Raw genomic sequence first — 21139 nt, 5'->3', positions numbered from 1 at the left:
GTAATCAAGCAATCACAAGCAACTGTGATTGGACCATCTCAACCATCGGTGAGAAAAGTAACATATACCACGTGACAACTCCTCTTACGTGATAGGACACTGGCAGGTGCTGCTAAATAATAGCAAGTTTAACAGACGTTTAATAAAAAATACCCATATAAATAAATAAATAAAGAGAAAATTATAGATTAATAATGCTAGTTCTCCAGTAACTTTGCAAGATACCCCGGTGTACTTTGAACAGCTTTTTTATTCAGTTGAATGAAATACAATTTTGTTAATACAGAAGGTAATCCAAGATCCATCTCATGTGATTTATTCAAACTTAGTTTAATTTAATAGTCATGTCTCAAATATTAAGCTCTAAATTTACTGAATGACAGGGGGTAGCAGCACTCTGCCTTTATTCTTGTGTTAAACATATATTAAAATATAATGCATGTTATATTAAAATATTCCACCTAAATGATATAAATACTTTAGTCTTATGTTAGTTACATTAATGATCAGGTGAATAAAACAGTCACTTCAATAATGCAGATATTTTACCACAGGTTGACATATTAGCTGCATAGAAGTCTCATACATTATTATGCTGACCATAAATGTTACATTGTAATTGCAGAGTTTCTCTGCATGCTTCATGAAGTCATACACACATATTCAGAATTCACATTGTCATGCACATTTTGAAATGGCCAGTAAAACGGTGAGGTTTTTATATGGCAAAATACTGGCAGGAAAATGATCTGACGACTGCTATTCGACAGTAAATAAAATTGCTGGTCTTGCATCATTTATGTTCTTACTTCTCAACTCATAATTATCATAATGTAGGCTAACAAAGTTATCTTCAAATCCTTGAAACCACAAGACTCCACTTAAACAAATCCAACTGGCCAATTTAGTTTCAAGAACAAGGAACGTCACAGAAACTGGACACAAATCCATGTCTCTGTTTATGAGGAAAGCTGTTCATGGGACTTTTGAGTGGTGCTATGTATATTCATAATTTATACAGGCATATATATTTGCACTGTGTAGTAAAATATTAATATTAAAGATATTGTATTTGAAAGTTTTGTCCCTTTAAACTTAACAATATAAAAAATGTGTTTGTAGACTATAAGACAGAAAACTAGTCATGTTAGTTTGCCTTGATTGGGACTATAATGAAAGCTTCCTTGGTCCATGTTGCGCACTGGGTCTGAATGTGCGTCTCTCAGTGAAGGATGGCCAGCAGGAGACGCTTGAAATCTCCACCGCACTCCGAGCTGATGGCCTCTTTCAGAGACACATCATATTTCTCCAGGTACATGTCTTTGATGGTCTCCAGATCAATCTACTCAAGCAGAAGAGTGTCCATTACAGGTTGTTCTGTAAGACGGTCTAATAATCTAATCTCTGATCTCTGTGTAATTACAGTACAATGCACTTCATGCTAAATATCAATGTCTATGATCAGAATAGCATATTATACTAATTATAGCATTTGCTACTGTGCACGGTATGTAAATGCATGCAATATCTGGAATACAATACCATTCATAAGTTTGTTTTCTTTGAAAGAAATTATTACTTTTATTCAGCAAGGATGCATTCAATTGATCAAAAGTGGCAGTAAAGACAATGGGCCCTATCATACATCAGGCACAATGCGGCGCCAGGCGCGACGCAAGTGTTCTCTGCTAGTTTCAGCCTGACGCAGTTATCATTTTCACGTCCTTCGTCCACGTTGTTTAAATTGCAAATGCATTTGAGCCCATTTGTTCGCCCATGGTCGTGCTGGTCTGAAAACGAGGTGTGTTCTGGCGCATTGTTGGCGCGTTGCTATTTTGAGGCAACTGAAATAGACTGCGCCAACTGAAACCTGGTCTAAAGTCAATGGCGCAATATTTTTTTATTATTATTTAAAGAGCACGTTAGTAATGTGCGCCTATAAGCGGGTCCACAATACGTGTCCACTCTGTTTATTACACACACAGGGACGCGCAGCAGCACACAAACATGCCAAATATTAAAAATAAAAGGATTACAATGTAAAAGATTAATATTGTGTCCATGAAGATATGGTTGAATCTGGCTTGTCCCGTAAATGGTCTGCTTGCGCACTTGAACCTCACGCACGATGAGATCCGTTTCCTCTCTAGAGAAGCGTTCAGTCTTTCCGCTTGTAAATTCCACCATGTAAATAGCAAATCCGCCATGGCGCAAGCGCAACTAGCTTTTAAAGGGAATGGGAGATGAGACTCTGATTGGTTTATTGTACATTATTCCCAAAACACACCCATTACTCATTAAGAGAATAGGGACAACAATTAAAGACCATGCGCTGGGTGTGCCGACCAGTATTCCTGTCGTTAAACTAGTAAAAGTGGATTCAGACGCCCTAAGTGTACTTGCGCCATGCACTTAGATTGTTAAAATAGGGCCCATAATGTTCCACAGCAAAGCAGCATATTACAATGATTTCTGATTGATCAGAAGACTGGAGTAATGATGCTGAAAATTCAGCTTTGCATCACAGGAATAAATCACATTTTTAAACTGATTAAAATAGAAAACAGTTATTTTAAATTGAAATAATATTTCACAAAATATTTTTTTTTCTGTATTTTTGATAAATAAATGCAGCCTTTGCTGAGCATATGACACTTCTTTAAAAAAAAAAAACATTTAAAAAATCCTACCGACCCCAAATTTTTGAATGGTAGTGCAATATCATTCATGACTGTTAATATTCCAAAGTTAGGAATAAAATGAAAAATACTGGATTTAAAATGCGTACCACTGTTTGAAATATTTACTGCATGCTACTTTCTAAAAATGTCAGCATTTAATAAATGCTGTGCAGGGTGCAGTACACAACACTCTAGTATTCCATTCTGAACACACCCAAAATGACTAGTAATACTGATAGAAGGCCCGTTCACACCAACAACGATAACTTTAAGGATAACAAAGACACAGTTCTAAAAATCATTCTAAATATAACAGAATACCAGAGTCCACACCACAAATGTAACAATGGCACAGAAACAATATACCGGTAATTGAAATCACTTTCAGAATGATTTTATTTATTTTTTCAGCTGATGAATGATAAAAACAATGACAGACAATCAAGAATTCATCCTGCCTTGAGCAGCTTAGAATAAACAGAAAAATATTGTGCGTTGGTGTGGACGCGTCGCTAATGTACTTAACTAGTTATCTTTCTTGGTGTGAATGGGCCTTAACACCACTCGCATACAAAATGAGGAATGGTATTATACCTCTGAGCGACACACAATGATGCGGATGAGAGTGTCTTCATCAGTCCCGGCACCTTTCATGGCGGCGTTCAGCCTCCGGGCAAAGAATAGCTGGGGGTTCTTAGCAACCCTCACTATGGGTTAGATAGAAAGTGTTAAGCAAGTGAAGAATTGCTATGCAAATAATCAAAGCTGGAATTTTAACATAGCAGTTTGGCTTTGTTCTCATATCTCGTGTATTTGCACTTTGAAGTTGTGAAGTTCATTTTCGTTCTTCGTTCTTCGCGTAGGGGTAAAAATAAACTATTTACTTTGCAGTGGTATAATGTAACCGAACATCCCGACGCCACACACACTGCTAAGACTGACGTGAATATGTAAATATGTGCTGCACACTTTCCTTTCAATAACAAATAAACAACAAAAATGACAGCGGTGAGAAAAGCATCTGATCATAGCGATGTGTAGATGTTTGCACCAGCTCTGCAATTCAGCACTCCATTTATTTATATAGCATGTTATACAATAGAATAGATTGTTCAAAAGCAAGCAGCTTTACAGTATTAAACATGAAAACACAGTTTCAGTGTCTCTTTCAATTAGAACGTCCAATTTCTACTATAAAGCGGCTCTCCAGTGTGTTCATGTTTTCACTTGCGGATGTCTGACCTCGACAGATTGTGCAGAAGAAATGAAGCGGAGAAGATTTCCACCTCAAAGAAGGCGGAGTCTCATAGACACACCTACCTATTACATCATCGCCACGGACCAATGGTAGTTTGAAGGTATTTACCAACCAGAGACAAAAAAAATCTGTTTCGAACTCCCGAAACAAACTTCGTTTTGGCCTGATTTTGTTCTAAATGTCCTCACACCAGTTTATTCTTCCATTTTGCTTTATAAGTATATCAGGGCCTTTAAAGTCAGCATGAAACACGAGTTACAACATATCCGAGTGAAACAACTACTCGAATAAGATTTTTTTTTTTTTTTTTTGATTTTGTCAATTAGGAATAAATTGGATTGTTGTAGTTTGCTATTGTTGTGATCTCATGTGAGTGACAGGTTGTCCCGCCCTCGCACCCGAAAATCAAGTCATCAAGAAGAGAAGAGATGTTGTTGCAAGAGGGAGGGGGAGTTATGTTACAAGGACACTTGAAAAATAATGATGTGCACTGATAAATCATTTATAATAAATACTGCAACATTCCATTAAAAACAAAACAAAAAAAACCCCAATAACTGTCCATTTTGATTTCATGGTGAGTTTAAGTCTTAGTCAATTGGGTGAATTTAGACACACTACAAGCTGTAGACACTTTTTCAAAGATTTCTATTTCAAAATCAGATGTCATGTGAGTTCCTTGCTGTTCATACTACAAAAGGCCAGTGTTTACAATACAAACCAAGTGTGACGTAGCAGTCCTTCAGAGTTCCAGAGGTTTCCTTATCAATCGCATCCAAAATCTCAGTTCCAGAAATCTGTTGGAGAACAAGAAATACAATCTAAAAGTAATCCAGAGCTACTACAAGAAAACTAAGAACTTATTGTACTAAATTATTACTTTAGATGGATAGTTCCCCCCTTAAATAGAAATTAAGTCATCATTTACTCACCCTGGTGTTGTTCTAATGTTGTATGCCCTTCTTTCTTTTTCATACCACAATTAAAAAAAAAAATGTCCTGCTCATGCTCGTCCATATAATGGCAGTGAATAGCGACCAACATCAAGTTTTAAAAAAGATGCAATATCACAGTATGATCCCATGCGACACGTCGTATATTCCAAGTGTACTAGAAATCCCAAAAAAGTATCCGTATACTTTCTTTCTTCACTTGGTTGAATATCTCCAGACCTGAACTCTGGTTGTCAGATGACAGTCAGAATGAGAGTTGACAGATGTGAATAAGAATATATTCACCTCAGAGAAGAAAGTACATGGATTGTATTTTATGTCGTGATTTTATTCATCTGTATTTCTCGCAACTTGTGTGCTTTTTCTGGGCGAGTCGTAGTGACTGTGGCACAAAGAGAGTCTGAAGAGTGCGCACGTCCCGCAAAGAGGAAATTTTCGTTAAATAATACATTACATTTTGGTTTGTTTTTCACTAAACCCTATTATATTAGCCCAAAACACTTGGAATATACTACACGTGTTGCATGAGATCATTCTATGATACTTTTGCATCTGATACTCTTGTAGTCTGAAAAAATGGGCAAATTGCATTATAACAACACCAGGGTGGGTAAATGATGACTGAATTTTCATTTTAGGGTGAACTATCCCTTTAAGCTCATAGAACAGAATAAAAACTCACGGCTTCATAGGCTTTGAATGTGGCCTGCAGTTGTAAGTAGTTCCTGGTGGCCAGAATGAAGCTGAAAGTTGACTCGTCTGTGCCAAAGCCGCCCTCTCCAGCCTTACAGATCATTAAAACATATATTAATAAACTGGAATAAGACTGGACATGGGACTAAATATTAATATCATTATGTTGTCATAAAATATCCCAGGGGGATCTCATTCATATTAACATGTTTTTGTACATTGTAGCACACATACATACATTAGATAGACCAGGCTTTCCCAAACTGGAGGAAACTGCACTAAATCATAATAAAATATATACTGTGTGTATATATATAGATATATAGATATATATATATATATACAGTGAGGAAAATAAGTATTTGAACACCCTGCTATTTTGCAAGTTCTCCCACTTAGAAATCATGGAGGGGTCTGAAATTGTCATCGTAGGTGCATGTCCACTGTGAGAGACATAATATAAAAAAAAATCCAGAAATCACAATGTATGATTTTTTAACTATTTATTTGTAGTATAAGTATTTGAACACCTGTCTATCAGCTAGAATTCTGACCCTCAAAGACCTGTTAGTCTGCCTTTAAAATGTCCACCTCCACTCCATTTATTATCCTAAATTAGATGCACCTGTTTGAGGTCGTTAGCTGCATAAAGACTAGCCTGACGTCGTCATACTCAGATTCTAGTCAGAATGTGAGTCTGATACTGGTCCACTGAGCTTTGATTATGGGGCGTGTTTCAACCGAACCAGGAAAGAAAATGCCTCTGCACTCAATTGGATAGACCTACAACCAATCAGAGCAACGGAGTAAGTTTTCATTCATGTTTCCGATCGACAAATGCCTTGATCACGGTTCTCTGTTCCTCTTTTAAAATTAATGCACTGTCGATATCTTCTATAACAGACGCGATGGCGGAATCTACACATAATGTTTCATAAACAAAGTTCGGCAGGAGCACGTTCACATAATCAATCCAATCAACTTATCATCAAACACAATGTCTACACTATCAGCATGAGAGGAAGCATATATTCACTCTGTCAACTCACCGAACATTCCTTGACAGTTTTCAGCATCCCTCCACTCACTCTCAGCTTGTCCTTCCACAGCCAGGAATACGGGGGAAGTACTTTGGGTTCGGGCCGAATACCGAGCCGGAGCCCGAGCCCGAGCCCTCTCCTCAGACAGCACGCCAAATATGCATTTATTCTATCTGACTAATTTGTAAACGTGAACTCGTGAAATCTCAATTCTCCAGCGGCAGTCATTTGAATTCAACCCAAGCGCTCGTTGATGACGTGGATGATTACGTTACCGTTGCTCATCTGTCCATCATCGCATAAAGCCCGCCCCTGACAATTTGATTGGTCCGAACAATTTTTGTTCGGGCATAATAGCTCCTCAACGGAACGAGTCCAGACCGAACTTCCCGACCTAAAAATTTTGTGGGCGGGGCTAAGTTCGGCTGGCATCCAGGCTACATAAAGACACCTGTCCACCCCATACAATAAGTAAAAATCCAACTACTAACATGGCCAAGACCAAAGAGCTGTCCAAAGACACTAGAGACAAAATTGTACACCTCCACAAGGCTGGAAAGGGCTACGGGGAAATTGCCAAGCAGCTTGGTGAAAAAAGGTCCACTGTTGGAGCAATCATTAGAAAATGGAAGAAGCTAAACATGACTGTCAATCTCCCTCGGACTGGGGCTCCATGCAAGATCTCACCTCGTGGGGTCTCAATGATCCTAAGAAAGGTGAGAAATCAGCCCAGAACTACACGGGAGGAGCTGGTCAATGACCTGAAAAGAGCTGGGACCACCGTTTCCAAGGTTACTGTTGGTAATCAGTGTTGGTCAAGTTACTTGGAAAAAGTAATTAGTTACTGATTACTGATTACTTCTCCAAGAAAGTAATCCAGTTACTTTACTGATTACTTATTTTCAAAAGTAATTAGTTACTTTACTAGTTACTTTACTAGTTACTTTTCAAAAACATGATGCACAAAATGATTACACTATAAAGCAATAGAAGTTCAGCCTAATTCTATTCTTTCTGCATATTCCATCATCTAAAATTGAATCAAATGAAACATTCTTTTTTAAAACTTGTTTTATTAGTTTCAGTATTTTAACTTTATGCACATTGCATCAATGACTCACTCATTAAGATGGTCGCCTGCCGCCTCCTACTGGCGGTTCATAAATATTTCTATGCACAAATAATATTTCTTATTTGTATATTCAAAAAATATTTTAAATAATCTAATTTCATTATTTAATGCAGTTTATTTGATTGCATGGTAACAGCCCTTTAGCATCTTATTATTCTATTTTAATTTATTGATCAAATTTAAGAATTTTAAATGAAAGATGAAGCAAACGATTAGGGAAAAATGCCCTTTATAACGGTTAAATATCATAAATATGCCGATTTATATATGTTAAAGCTGACTGAACTGATGAGAATACTGATTCGGAATAAATTATATTTACAACACACAAAAAATCACATTTTTTTCCTGTTCAAACAAATGTTTTTACTCAGACAAGTGAATGACCGACCGAAGGACAAATGAAAAGGCTTAAATGTTGAGCCCTGGTATATATTTTTTATTATTATTCATTTATTTACCCATAAACCTGTCTTTAGGAAGCCATAAGTTACAGTGGCAAGAATAACTTTGTGAAACCTTTGGGGGTGGTGGACAGGGTTTACATTAAGACAGGAGTTTGCCTTAATCTAGTTGATCATGCATTTCTTTTCTTTTATTCCACAGTTGATGTGTGCAGTTTTTTATTGCATTAAAATAATTTTCTCTTGTTTTGTTTTTTAATTGCAGTCTTTTTCTTCTGCCATTCATGCTTATCAGCTCCATGCAATCTTAAGCTTTTCTTGGTTCAGCTGCACACAGTCTGAAAAGGTTTTTTGGCAGTTTGCTAAAATAAAAGAGCCATTCTAAGAGCCATCGTTTAAGCTGTTGACTTTTCAACCTTGAGAAAGAACGTTAAACGAACAACTTAAAAAGGCATGACAAATCATGACATAAGACTGACATCACTCACAACGTACAAATGCATTATCCCTCATGAACAAATATAACGTCTGATGTTTGCATGCGTACATACCAGTTTACCATTACGACATCGTTCATGAATAAACATGACGTCTGAACACGGACAAACGGTGCGTGTTGACGCGTCAAAATTCACGCGTTTCGTTTAAAGACTTTTGAACGCGATCGCTTGCCATAGTGTTTACCACTGACTTCGCGGCGCTCATGTCATTGTCACTCACGAGTCACGGCTCACGTCGCGAGACAGTCTCGCAGTATAACGCAGTAACGCAGCCTGCTTACGGGGAAGTAACAGTAATCTAATTACTGTTTTTGCAATTGTAATCCCTTACTTTACTCATTACTTGAAAAAAGTAATCGGATTACAGTAACGCGTTACTTCTAACGCGTTACTGCCCATCAGTGTTGGTAATACACTAAGACGTCATGGTTTGAAATCATGCATGGCACGAAAGGTTCCCCTGCTTAAACCAGCACATGTCAAGGCCCGTCTTAAGTTTGCCAATGACCATTTGGATGATCCAGAGGAGTCATGGGAGAAAGTCATGTGGTCAGATGAGACCAAATTAGGACTTTTTGGTCATAATTCCACTAAACGTGTTTGGAGGAAGAAGAATGATGAGTACCATCCCAAGAACACCATCCCTACTGTGAAGCATGGGGGTGGTAGCATCATGCTTTGGGGTGTTTTTCTGCACATGGGACAGGGCGACTGCACTGTATTAAGGAGAGGATGACCAGGGCCATGTATTGCGAGATTTTGGGGAACAACCTCCTACCCTCAGTTAGAGCATTGAAGATGGGTCGAGGAGATGGGTCAAACTCCGTGTTTCTCAGCGACAGCCCAGAAACCTGACTGATCTAGAGAAGATCTGTGTGGAGGAGTGGGCCAAAATCCCTCCTGCAGTGTGTGCAAACCTGGTGAAAAACTACAGGAAACGTTTGACCTCTGTAATGTCTCTCACAGTGGACATGCACCTACGATGACAATTTCAGACCCCTCCATGATTTCTAAGTGGGAGAACTTGCAAAATAGCAGGGTGTTCAAATACTTATTTTCCTCACTGTATATATATATATATATATTGTATTTTATAAATATATTATTTGTTTATTTTTTGCATGTCATATGACCATTAACTGACATCAGCGAAATGTGAACATATAAATGTATTAAGTGACTGAAATATTAAGTGAAAATCTCAGGAGGTACATCATGTGAATATTTTAGGTCTGAGGGGTTCGGGTGTCAAAATGTTTTGGAAATGAATCTAAATACGGATAAATATAATACAAGAATAATAATAATTAAATATTATACACTACTGTTCAATACTTTAATTCAGCTAGGATGCACTAAATTGATCAAAACTGGCAGTAAAGACATTTATAATGTTACAAAAGATTTCTATTTTAAATAAATGCTGTTCTTTTGAACTTTCTAATCATCAAAGAATCCAGAAAAAAATAGATTTCCACAAAAATATGAAAATCTTTTCAACATTGATAATAATCAGAAATGTTTCTTGAGCAGTAAATCAGCATAATAGTGATCCGTAAATCCATTCAAAATCACCCTACAAATGCAATATTCTATAAACCTCAAATGATTTGTAACCCTTATCTGTCTCTAAAGTTATACATAACGTATGTTTTTAAAAAATCATGTTTTAGATGCTTCCCACACATTTTATATTGTGTTTCCAGACGTGTGCTAGAACCAGGCTTCACGTATGAATATCCATAAAGTGAGATGGTGTTGAATGTCCCCTACTTCAAACAGTGAGACGGCGTCTTGCTCTGCCAGTGCTTCGTCCACCTCGTAGCTCTCGTCTCTGTTACCCTACAAGAGAGAAAGTATTGACCGAGAGAGTGAAATCCAATCTGAGTCACGTCATTGAATCCTGCCTCCACTTATCTAATGAAAGGGGATCTGAACCACTGCCAAGCTCCTCCGCCCTATAAGGACATGAGGAAAAGGGAGGGGTACTAAACACAGGCTGACAGCGAGCTCTTCGTGTCGCCCAGGACTGCAGTGTAGTCATTTTGTAAGATGCAAGCAACCATTTTGATTCAGAATGAAGAGGATTTACCTGGAGAAGAAATGTTAGTAGTCGCCTAACATCCCCACTGGTGTCTCCTTCAATGTCTGCCTCCAAATCCCTGTCATGCACTGTAGACAACAACACACAGTTGGTTTTTCATTTGATAAAACAATAGAAAAACTGTTCAAGATGAAGGAAAATATTTTTCCCACCTCAACAGTCTCAACAAGTCTTCACCCGGATTTTTTCATCCGTTGTATTGTCTTTTGATTCTTTACTAAATTATTTGAAACATCATGAATCTAAAATCTATGGAAGCTTGTTTCCGCCACAGAATAAAACATTTTAAGAGATAATTGCGACTTTTTATCTCACAATTGCGAGTTTAAATCTTGCAATTCTGACTTTATTTCTCAGAATTGCGAGATATAAAGTCAGAATTGCGTGAAATAAAGTCGCAATTGCGTCTTATAAAGTCAGAATTGTGAGATATAAAGTCAGAATTGCGTGTTATAAAGTCAGAATTGTGAGATATAAAGTCAGAATTGCGTGAAATAAAGTCAGAATTGCGTGTTATAAAGTCAGAATTGCGAGATATAAAGTCAGAATTGCGTGAAATAAAGTCGCAATTGCGTGTTATAAAGTCAGAATTGCGTGAAATAAAGTCGCAATTGCGTCTTATAAAGTCAGAATTGCGAGATATAAAGTCAATTCTGACTTTATATCTCACAATTCTGACTTTATAACACGCAATTCTGACTTTATATCTCACAATTCTGACTTTATATCTCGCAATTCTGACTTTATAACACGCAATTCTGACTTTATATCTCACAATTCTGACTTTATAACACGCAATTCTGACTTTATATCTCACAATTCTGACTTTATAACACGCAATTCTGACTTTATATCTCACAATTCTGACTTTATATCTCACAATTCTGACTTTATAACACGCAATTGCGACTTTATTTCACGCAATTCTGACTTTATATCTCACAATTCTGACTTTATAACACGCAATTCTGACTTTATATCTCACAATTCTGACTTTATAACACGCAATTGCGACTTTATTTCACGCAATTCTGACTTTATATCTCTATCTGATATCTCTATTATATATCTGTAAACTCGCAATTGTGAGATAAAAAGTCGCAATTATCTTTTTAAATGTTTTATTCAGTGGCGGAAACAAGCTTCCATAAAAATCTGATCAAATCCTGGTAGAAATTTTGTAATGTCAGAAATATGAAGAAAATGTCACTGACTAGATATATTTAAAATAATGTCGGCCACTTTTTACAGGTAACATAAGACATTTGGCATTACCAGGACCCACAAATATTACACCATTGCATTATTAAACATTGTATTCAACATTATATGTAGTATTTTAATGTAACACTAAACTCTGTAAACTTTTCATTTTCATGAAAATTTTCATTTTGGGTGAATTATACAAAATACATATTGTCACTATCCATGATACATATTGATGCATTTTTGTATTGCGATATATTGTGACATGATATACAGTATAGTTACACCCCAAACATTTACTAATACATTTTTAAATTAAGTTTTAATTTTTATTTTATCTGTTAACCTTAGTTAATGCACTAACATGAATGATCAAGGTACAGTTGTAAAATATATATTGCATAATGCATATAGTCCATGTCAGCTAGCTAATACGTCCTTGTCAACAAACGGGACTTGCAAAGTGTTACCTATGAACTTTACATACATGTCTCTATGTTATAACTAAAGAAGCACACATTTGACCTGTAATATTTTAATGTTTAAATTATTTTCTATAGAATTTTGTACTGTAGAACTTCTCAGTTCTTGTAATTCATATTAATATATTTATTTTATTTAGCACATTTTCATGGTTCAGTACTGTTTTTTTTTATATTTGTAATAAAGTTCAGCACTGTTTTGCTTGGATTGTTATGTTTGTAAAACTATCAGTTGATTAATCAGTTATCGGCACGTACGGCTTAACTTAGTAATCACTATCGGTAAAATCTCGGTCGACCTCTTATGAAAGGTAATATTCAAAAAATCATAATATGGGCACTACAAGTTTTCTCAACAACTGCTTATTATACAGTGTTGAAAGCATCTTGGTTGAGTCATTCTTACCGTAGGTGTAGGTCTCTCGGTAAGTGGCAATATCCTGTTGGAAAACAAAAAGTAGGAAATGACTCACTTCAATTTCTAAATCTATTTAACTGTAAACATATTAGTAACAGACAAACATTTTTGACGAACACAGGAACTTGCAGAGGCTTTCAATTCAAAACAAACTGACATACAGCATTGGTAGCAGTGCACAGGATCTCCACCAGGACGTCCTCGTCGGTGCCAGCGCCCTTCATGGCCTTCCTGAGCTCTTTAACAGCAAACACGTGAGGAGGATCCAACATGGCGATGATGGCATTCTCAAAGTTACCAGTCAGCTCACTCTTCAAAACATCCACCAACTCCTTCATAGAAAACATTAACCTTGAAATGCATTCTCTTTATTCTTAAAATATATTTTTTAAACTATTTCTTTGACAGGATACCTTCATTTTCAGAATACTCACATCATCATATTTCTCAAAGTATGCTTGTTTGATCTCCATTCTCTGAGCTGCACATCGATTGGCTAGGATTTCTATGATGGCTTTCTCATCAGTTCCTTGAAAATTTGATAGAAAATGTCATTCATATGTATCCACCGGTTATGAAAATATCCTATAAATAGCAGACTAACTACTGCATGTCGAACTGTAATTGCATTCTATAGACATACTGAATAAAATATAAGACTGGCGTAAACATCTCACCAAAACCTTTGCAGGCTTTGCGGATGGCCTTTATGTCGGCAACTACGTCGAAGTCTTCATAAGGAAAAACTGTTGGCTGTTGAATAAAACCAAAGATAATCATTTTCAATGTTCATTGTGTTTCACAGTTAATTACAATATGTATTAGAAGGTCATTCATGTTTTAGCATTCAGCATTCAGTGAATTTGCTTACTATGACACTGGCAGTCATTATTATTGGATGAGGACATTTATATGTGCCACCAGTAATACCATTAAATATTGATAAAACATTTAAATTTAATATAAGAAGTCAGACTGTTGCAACTACTCCTCTTTATGGGTGTGCCGGTTTCAGAATTGGTGATGACGGTTATGACGTGAGGGGGGTTCGTGACGTTCGTGACGTTCGTCTGTTACAGGACAACTTAGTTTGTATAAAATTAATATTTGTGTAGTGTTCAATGTTGTTATCAATAGAGATACGCGGATGGGGGTATTAGTTCATCCGCAACCGCATCACAAAACTCATCACGTTTTTTGACCAGATTTCAAAGCCGCACCCGCCCGCCATCCGCTGATTGTTTTGCGGTCTATGGACGATGCAATGCTCTGCTGATGCGAGCCGCAATAAAGCCTTTGTCTGTTCTAGAAAGGATGCAGCAAAGATATTTACTGCTAATGTATGAGGCATAGGCCTACGCTGAGTTTCATTCATTTACGATGAGATGCGCTCTAGTTCAACTTCACAATGCAATGCAAGTGAACGCGCGCATCGGAGCCTCAATGTCACGGTTATATTGTCTCCTATATATTTTTATTTATTAAATACATGCAATTGGTTGATGAAACATTTATTAAAATTAAGATACAATTTGTACAAAACGAAATTCGCTTTAAAGAAATGCTTTCTACAAAGCAAAACTTAATGAAGTGGTAAAAATCATGTGACGATTTAAAAAACAAAACTTCATTAAAAACCATGTCTCCCGATTGCAAATGTTCATTGCTAATGTTTATTATTGCAAATGTTTTTCATTTGTTTAATAAATCTCATAATGATGGCACTATATCATAGCTTTTATTTCTATCTCAAATGATTGGTGGTCGCAATTGGCAAAGAATCAAATACAGTTGAAAACGACGTAGACCATTAATAACACAGACTGTTAACAATTGTTTTTAATTAATATTTAAACATTCTCTATGATAAAAAAAAAATGTTTGTAAAAAATATTTTAATAACACGGTTTTGGCGGTTATAGAGTTGTAATGACGGTGTTCAACTATAACCGTCGGTCTCACGGTTATATGCTAACCGTCACACCCCTACTCCTCTTACGTTAAAAAATAAATTGTCACTACTTATTATTGCTAAATAGTTTTCCCTTAATGGAAGCAATTCTTGGAGCTATCAGTAATGTGTTTAAAGCAAACCACTGTTATGATACTTCAATGAAAAAAATGTTTCTCACATATTTTAAAGATTTAAAAGTCCTAAAACATTTATTACTGCTGCAATGCAGTATATACATACCATATATCCCCAAAAAACTGCCATTATAAAATAAAAATATTATAAATGAGCACCACCAAATCTAACCATCAATCAAGAGATAAATTAGATGTAAATAAATAAATACTAAATCAGCAAAAATGATCAGAGAAATCAGTACAGAGCTGAAAAAACAATGATAAGTCAAATTTTCTTATTTTTTCTTTTGCAAACAAAGTTAAAACAGTGTAAATACAGCTGGGAAACAGCAGATAAAAAGCAAATTTAATAATATGCATGCCCCAGTGCATGATGGGAACACCAGTATCAGAAAGTCGAGTAGGTTTTACTTAATTTTATAATGTTGATATTTACACTTTGATTTCTACAAGCTTTAGAAATTACAAAAAAAAAAAAAAATACATTTGTTTTTTCAGTATTTACTTCACCACAGAATAGCCTAAATATTCAACAATATTATTGATCTGCCTGCACTGACATCATTATATGAGAACTGAACTGAGCTGGACGATGACATCACGGTTTTCTCCAGAGCGGCTGTATAGATAAATTAACTAAATGAATAACTTTTTTACAACAAAAATGAACCATGCTGAACTATGACGCTTTCTTCTAGATCTGCCATACAGCAGAAACAAACTCTGTTGCATTATTTTCCTGTTATCAATGTAAAGCTGCTTTGAAACAATCTGTATTGTAAAAAAAAAAACTATATAAATAAAGGTGACTTGACTTGTGTGTGTGTGTGTGTGTGTGTGTTATGTTATGGGGGACCAAATGTCCTCTCAACACAAGGAAAGTAATACCAGTAAATTTTGACCTTATGGGGACATTTTATTTAGTTTTTATAAAAAATCATACTAAAATGCAGAAAGTTTTCTGTGATGGATAGGGTTAGTGTAAGAGTAAATAATATGCAGTTTGTACAGAATAAAAACCATTACGTCTATGGAGAGTCCCCACAAGGATAGTGAACCAGACGTGTGTGTGTGTGTGTGTGTGTGTGTGTGGTTGTGTGTGTGTGTGTGTGTGTGTGTGTGTGTGTGTGTGTGTGTGTGTGTGTGTGTGTGTGTGTGTGACTGAAGAGGTTAGTGAGCTACTATTCCCCTCAGTCTCCCCCATATGAACAAAAGGCCGGCTCAGGAATGCTGAGACTGTGGAAGCGCCCCTGTCCAAACACACACACACACACTGCAACCCAGACCGAGGCCCTGCACTGGCAATATGAAGAGCTCAGAGTCTCCTCCCAAAGCATTTCCTCTGACTCATTCATAACGGGATTCTAATACAGTCCTTCCCTTTACGATTTCATATAACCTTATAATCTAAATCACCGTAATACATATACGAAAAGTGGAAAAATAGTTTTTCAACATTTAACAGTAAAAACAATCGTGGATAATTACAGTTTACACGATAAGGGCTGTTTCCCAAAAGCATCGCAGCCCAGATCAGACATCTTAACTGTCTTTATTCTTGTATTAATTTTTCTTTCCTTCTCTTTAAAACAGATTTAAGTTGATCGATTAACGTTATGCGACCAGTCCCGTATCAAACTCAGCGCAGGATGCTACACTAACACACTCTCTCTCTCTGTCTCTATGTGGCGTGTGTAAAGTGTGCATTAGCAGGAAAAAAATGAAATGAAAAACTCACTTGACAGTTTCCCATGGTGAGAGTTTTTGGTGTTTGATGATCAGATGATCTGACCGCTGTCCGAACTGCAGGCCACACACGCGCGAGAGTTTCGGTAAGTGACGTCAGCACGCAGGGAAATAACGGGATGGATTTCAAACGTGCTCGTGAGAGGCAGCATAAACAGGTCTGGCATCTGCAGTTTTGAAAACCATTACTATCATCTATACATTATTATACATGACCTCTCCATACATTATAATTATTATTTCCAATTCTGTCTTAGTATGCATTTAAATCTCCCAAAATCTTACGTTTTTTTTTTCTTTCTTCCAGGCAGTTATAGTTAAGAAAACATCTCATAGCAAGAATACGCGTTACCTAACGTTAGACCTAAAACCTCACATATGACAAACAGATACAATTGTTTGGAGACACGAGAACTTATATATAAACTTGTATTTCTTTAACACATATTCTATAGATAGAAAGACTAATTAAGGGCGCCCCCTACTGAACAATAATACAAATTTCAGTAACTTATTTCAGAGTGATGACATATAAAATCAAACACGTTTAAATGCTTTATTTGTTTGTTTGTTTGTTTAGATCAAATTTACAGATGAATGCTGTAAAGTGTAGAACAGTATAATTTAGAGATCAGCAACTTCACTGACAAGGAGAGGTTCAGTTCTCTATGCATCGATTCTCCCACACAGCTTGATGAAACACTCAAAGCATGTTATCTGAACAAGAGGTTACTATTACATTTATGTTGCATGCATACGTGTTAAACTATTGAATGCATTCAAGCGGTTTTCATCACATTTGTGTCATGATGAAGAGAACAAAATCTCCATTATTTTGCTTTATTATACCCTTTCTTTTTTGTTGAATAAGTTTAATCTATCACCAGTTATCATTATTTAATCACTAATTTATAATGATTATTATTGTTCTTCTTCTTATTATTATTATTATTAGCATTTGTACCAGGGCTCCTGAAAATGGCATTTTTAAAAATACTATAACGAGAGAAGGTGATTTGACAAATCTGCAATAATAATTAGGCTACATATTTCACTGATAATAAAATGATAAGCTAAAAAACATCTGAACATTCACAAAACAGATTTTCAGAAGTATTCCCATTGACTTGAACTCAAAAACACACTGGATTATTGTTGGGATGTGTTTCTTTTACTTCAGTGAACAGGAAATGTGTTCCCTTTCGATACTGTTTACTCGCATTGTCTCAGTTTTAGCTAACACTTATTGAGGAAAAGTTCTCCTCTTTTCTCCAAATCCTAAAGCCTGATTGGTTTACGTCTGAGCAACTGCATAGACAAATGGCATTTCATTTTTGCCAAAAAGGGCGGGGTTGACTACCTATATAAGTCATGCAGAAACGCTGTCAGTCAAAATCTTTCTCCTTGAGCGCGCTGCTCTGAAGAAGACTGAAGCCTCTCTCTCACCTCTTCTCGCAGAGGAATGAACACGATGCTTTGCAAGCAAGCTGATTTAGCATCTCCCCTGCGGCCATCCGGCGACTTAAATACAAAAGCAACTTCAAGAGCAAATTTCCAGCAACGTTGTTACAAATGTCACGCCGTAAATGCGGCTAGTGGAGGGCTCACCTGCCCTCTCTGGATGAGCACTCTGAGTGTGCCTCTTTCCTGGGCCGCGCCCACGCCGAGGCGGCACCTCTGGACTAAAGCTGCCAGCACTGTGAGAAGCTGAACCTCGTGCTCTTCAGCGAACCTGCCGCTCCCTCATCCCCTTCCCCTCTTGAGCCGAGGCGAAAGAAGAAGTGGAGCCGCCAGGCTGAGCAGCGGGGCGGAAGCGAGCTCACGTCGGTCCAGCGCCCACGTGCCTTGCTCTCCCCTCAACACAACAAGTCCCCCGTTTTCTTCACCCGCGAGGATCAATGCCCCTCATCTGGCGCGAGTGGCTTGGTCTCATTTGGTGGGTCTGGGGAAGAACTAGACTCGAAGTCTCTGGCTGCCTCTGACTGCAAAGAGTGGGCGAACTTTGGTGATGACTCTGCCCCTCTACCGCCTAAACAGAGACGAACAGCCTCGCATGGACTCAGAGCTGTTGCCAGTCCTCGCTAAAGCCTTCGAGGAACTCGGCTTGAAATGGTCGGCCCCAGAAGAGCCCACTAGACGAATGGTTCCTGCAGCCGGAGCACCACCAGCGGGCCTCTTGTCGGCATACAGCCCCATTCTTCCTGGAGGTCCGCCAGGAACTCACCAAGACATGGCACACCCCCTACTCTGTGTACGTCCACTCTTCTTCTTCAGCTGCTCTCTTCACGGTTGACGGAGCCGAAGAAAAGGGCTACACGAAGCTGACGCTGCGCATCTCTATCGGCCCGCCCACGGCCTGGAAGACCAAGGCTAGCCACACTTCCAAGCTCTGCAGGACCACATCAGCGCTCGCTTCCAGAGCGTTCGCCGCTGACGGACAGCCCGCCTCTGCACTACACACAATGGCGGTACTCCAGGTTTCTGCCCCCATATGGACGAGTCTGGACCTGACCTGGCTATGTTCAAAGAGCTGTGCAGTGCAACGGATTTGGCCCTGCGTGCTACAAAAGCCCCCGCACAAGCCATCGGCCACGCTATGGCCAGCCTAGTGATGTTGGAGTGGCACTTGTGGCTCAATCTCACTGAGATTAATGGCGCAGACAGGACGGCTCTTCTTGATTCCCCCGTCTCCCTCCCTGTTTGGCTCCACGGTGGACGGCTTTGCGGAACGCTACATCGAGGCCCAGAAGTCATCGCAGGCAATGCATCACTTCTTGCCTAAAAGAGCCAGCACCACCACTGCCTCCAGTCGCTCCAAGACGGCCCGCCGACTCAGCAGCGACCCAAGCCAGCCTCAACGACCATCCAGCCCCAGCCGAAAGCGGAGCCGGAAGTCAAGCCACGCCTCCGCCTGATGCCTCAGGACAGAGGAGAAAAGGGTTAAGTCCCGTCGTGGCCGGACTCAGCCTGTAGGACTTCAACCATTTACCACTCGACTCTGTGCTTGGCAAGCCATCCCCAGAGCGTCAAGCTGGATTTTGGGGATAACAGAATGAGGTTACTGCTGGGAAAAGGTACAGTGGAGAAATTTCCCATTTCAATGCAGATAGTCAGGCTTTTACAGTCGCTACTTCCTCGTCCCCAAGAAGGATGGCGGCCTCAGGCCCATACTCGATCTGAGATGTCTGAATCGCGCCCTCATGAGATGGCCCTTCAGAATGTTAACTTTCAAACAAATCCTTGCGCAAATTCGCCCCGGGGATTGGTTTATATCAGTTGATCTTCAAATGCAGATAGCCCGCCGTCACAGACCGTTCTTGAGGTTCGAGGGGGTGGCGTACCAATATACTGTCCATCTCTTTAGCTCTGCATACTTTTACGAAGTGCGTAGACGCGGCTCTCTCCCCTCTGAGACAGACGGGAATCCGCATACTCTACTATCTCAACAATTATCTGCTTATAGCCCAATCAAAAGAAGGAGCTATGCACCCATAGATCCCAGCTCCTCAGCCATCTTGAGGACCTGGGCTTCAGGGTCAACTTTGGCAAGAGCTTGCTGCTCCCCGGCCAACGAATTTTATTCCTGGGTGCAGTCTTCGACTCAAATGAAGGCTAGGCTCTAACAAGAACGCACCTTGAAAATCAGGAGCATGGCAACCTCATTCAAAGTGGGGTCCTTTCACCCCCTCAAGAGATTTCAGAAGAGGCCTCATGGCAAATTCAGTGAGTAACGTTGAATGAATGTAAATGATCTATGTGTGGTTTATGATGTCACATTTTCATTTTTTGTCACATAGCAGTTTTTTGTTTTGTTTTTTGTGATTTATACATCCACTACATTCACATGTCAAATCAGCATCTAATTAAATTTGTTAGCTTAATTTCATTTTTCTTTACTTTTATAGGATGCAGCCTATGACTGTTCATATAAAAATCCCCCTCCATTCTTCAAACTTTTTTTGCACAAACACCTTTTTCGTTGCATAAGGAACTGTGTTAAGGATCTTAATTAACAAATTTCACATACTATTTAGAACTTAGATGTCACTAAGATGTTGGCATGAGACGTTTTACTAAAGTTATTTAGTTACTAAATACCATGATTTAAAACCAACAAAATATCAAAGTATAATGGTTATAATTTAATGTTGTGTGGACTTTAGCATTATGATGTTTATCAGGCATTGGGTTTTGGTTACCTTATACCTCATGACTAAATGTCGGTGTTTGATGTCAATAGGAAATATACTGTACCTGTACTAACAATGTTGTTCTTTTTCCACTAGATGTCAGTACACTATAAAAGTAGTAGAATGTTTAGAAAAACATCTGGAGCAGAATTGATGAGGTGTCCTGCCTTATTAAGTGTTATTAGACTTCCAGATTAATTTGCATATTAACTGTCGAGTTAATATAATCCCAAATCAAAGT

At 38.2% G+C, this 21139-nt stretch overlaps 1 protein-coding gene across 2 annotated transcripts; it reads right to left on the bottom strand.

Annotated features, from left to right (window-relative positions):
* Positions 1-232: 232 nt before the first annotated feature.
* On the bottom strand, positions 233-16810 carry anxa13 (annexin A13). Of its 2 annotated transcripts, none has more exons than XM_079863882.1 (11): positions 16701-16810; positions 13549-13624; positions 13306-13400; positions 13033-13203; positions 12860-12893; positions 10754-10833; positions 10435-10503; positions 5575-5676; positions 4661-4736; positions 3276-3388; positions 233-1342 (listed from the first exon to the last, which is right to left on the bottom strand). In XM_079863882.1, exons 1-11 carry the CDS (start codon positions 16713-16715, stop codon positions 1223-1225), a joined length of 951 nt encoding a protein of 316 aa, XP_079720008.1. In that variant the 5' UTR covers positions 16716-16810; the 3' UTR covers positions 233-1222. The 2 variants fall into 2 exon arrangements, with proteins under 2 accessions (XP_079720008.1, XP_079720009.1); XM_079863883.1 differs by having other exon boundaries at positions 13033-13200.
* Between the last annotated feature and the right edge of the window lie 4329 nt (positions 16811-21139).

Source organism: Squalius cephalus (genome assembly GCF_949319135.1).
Source record: "Squalius cephalus genome assembly, chromosome: 25".
Classification (NCBI taxonomy): Eukaryota; Metazoa; Chordata; class Actinopteri; order Cypriniformes; family Leuciscidae; genus Squalius; species Squalius cephalus.
The sequence above is the reverse complement of the archived record's forward strand: the minus strand, read 5'-3'. Positions and strand labels throughout refer to the sequence as shown.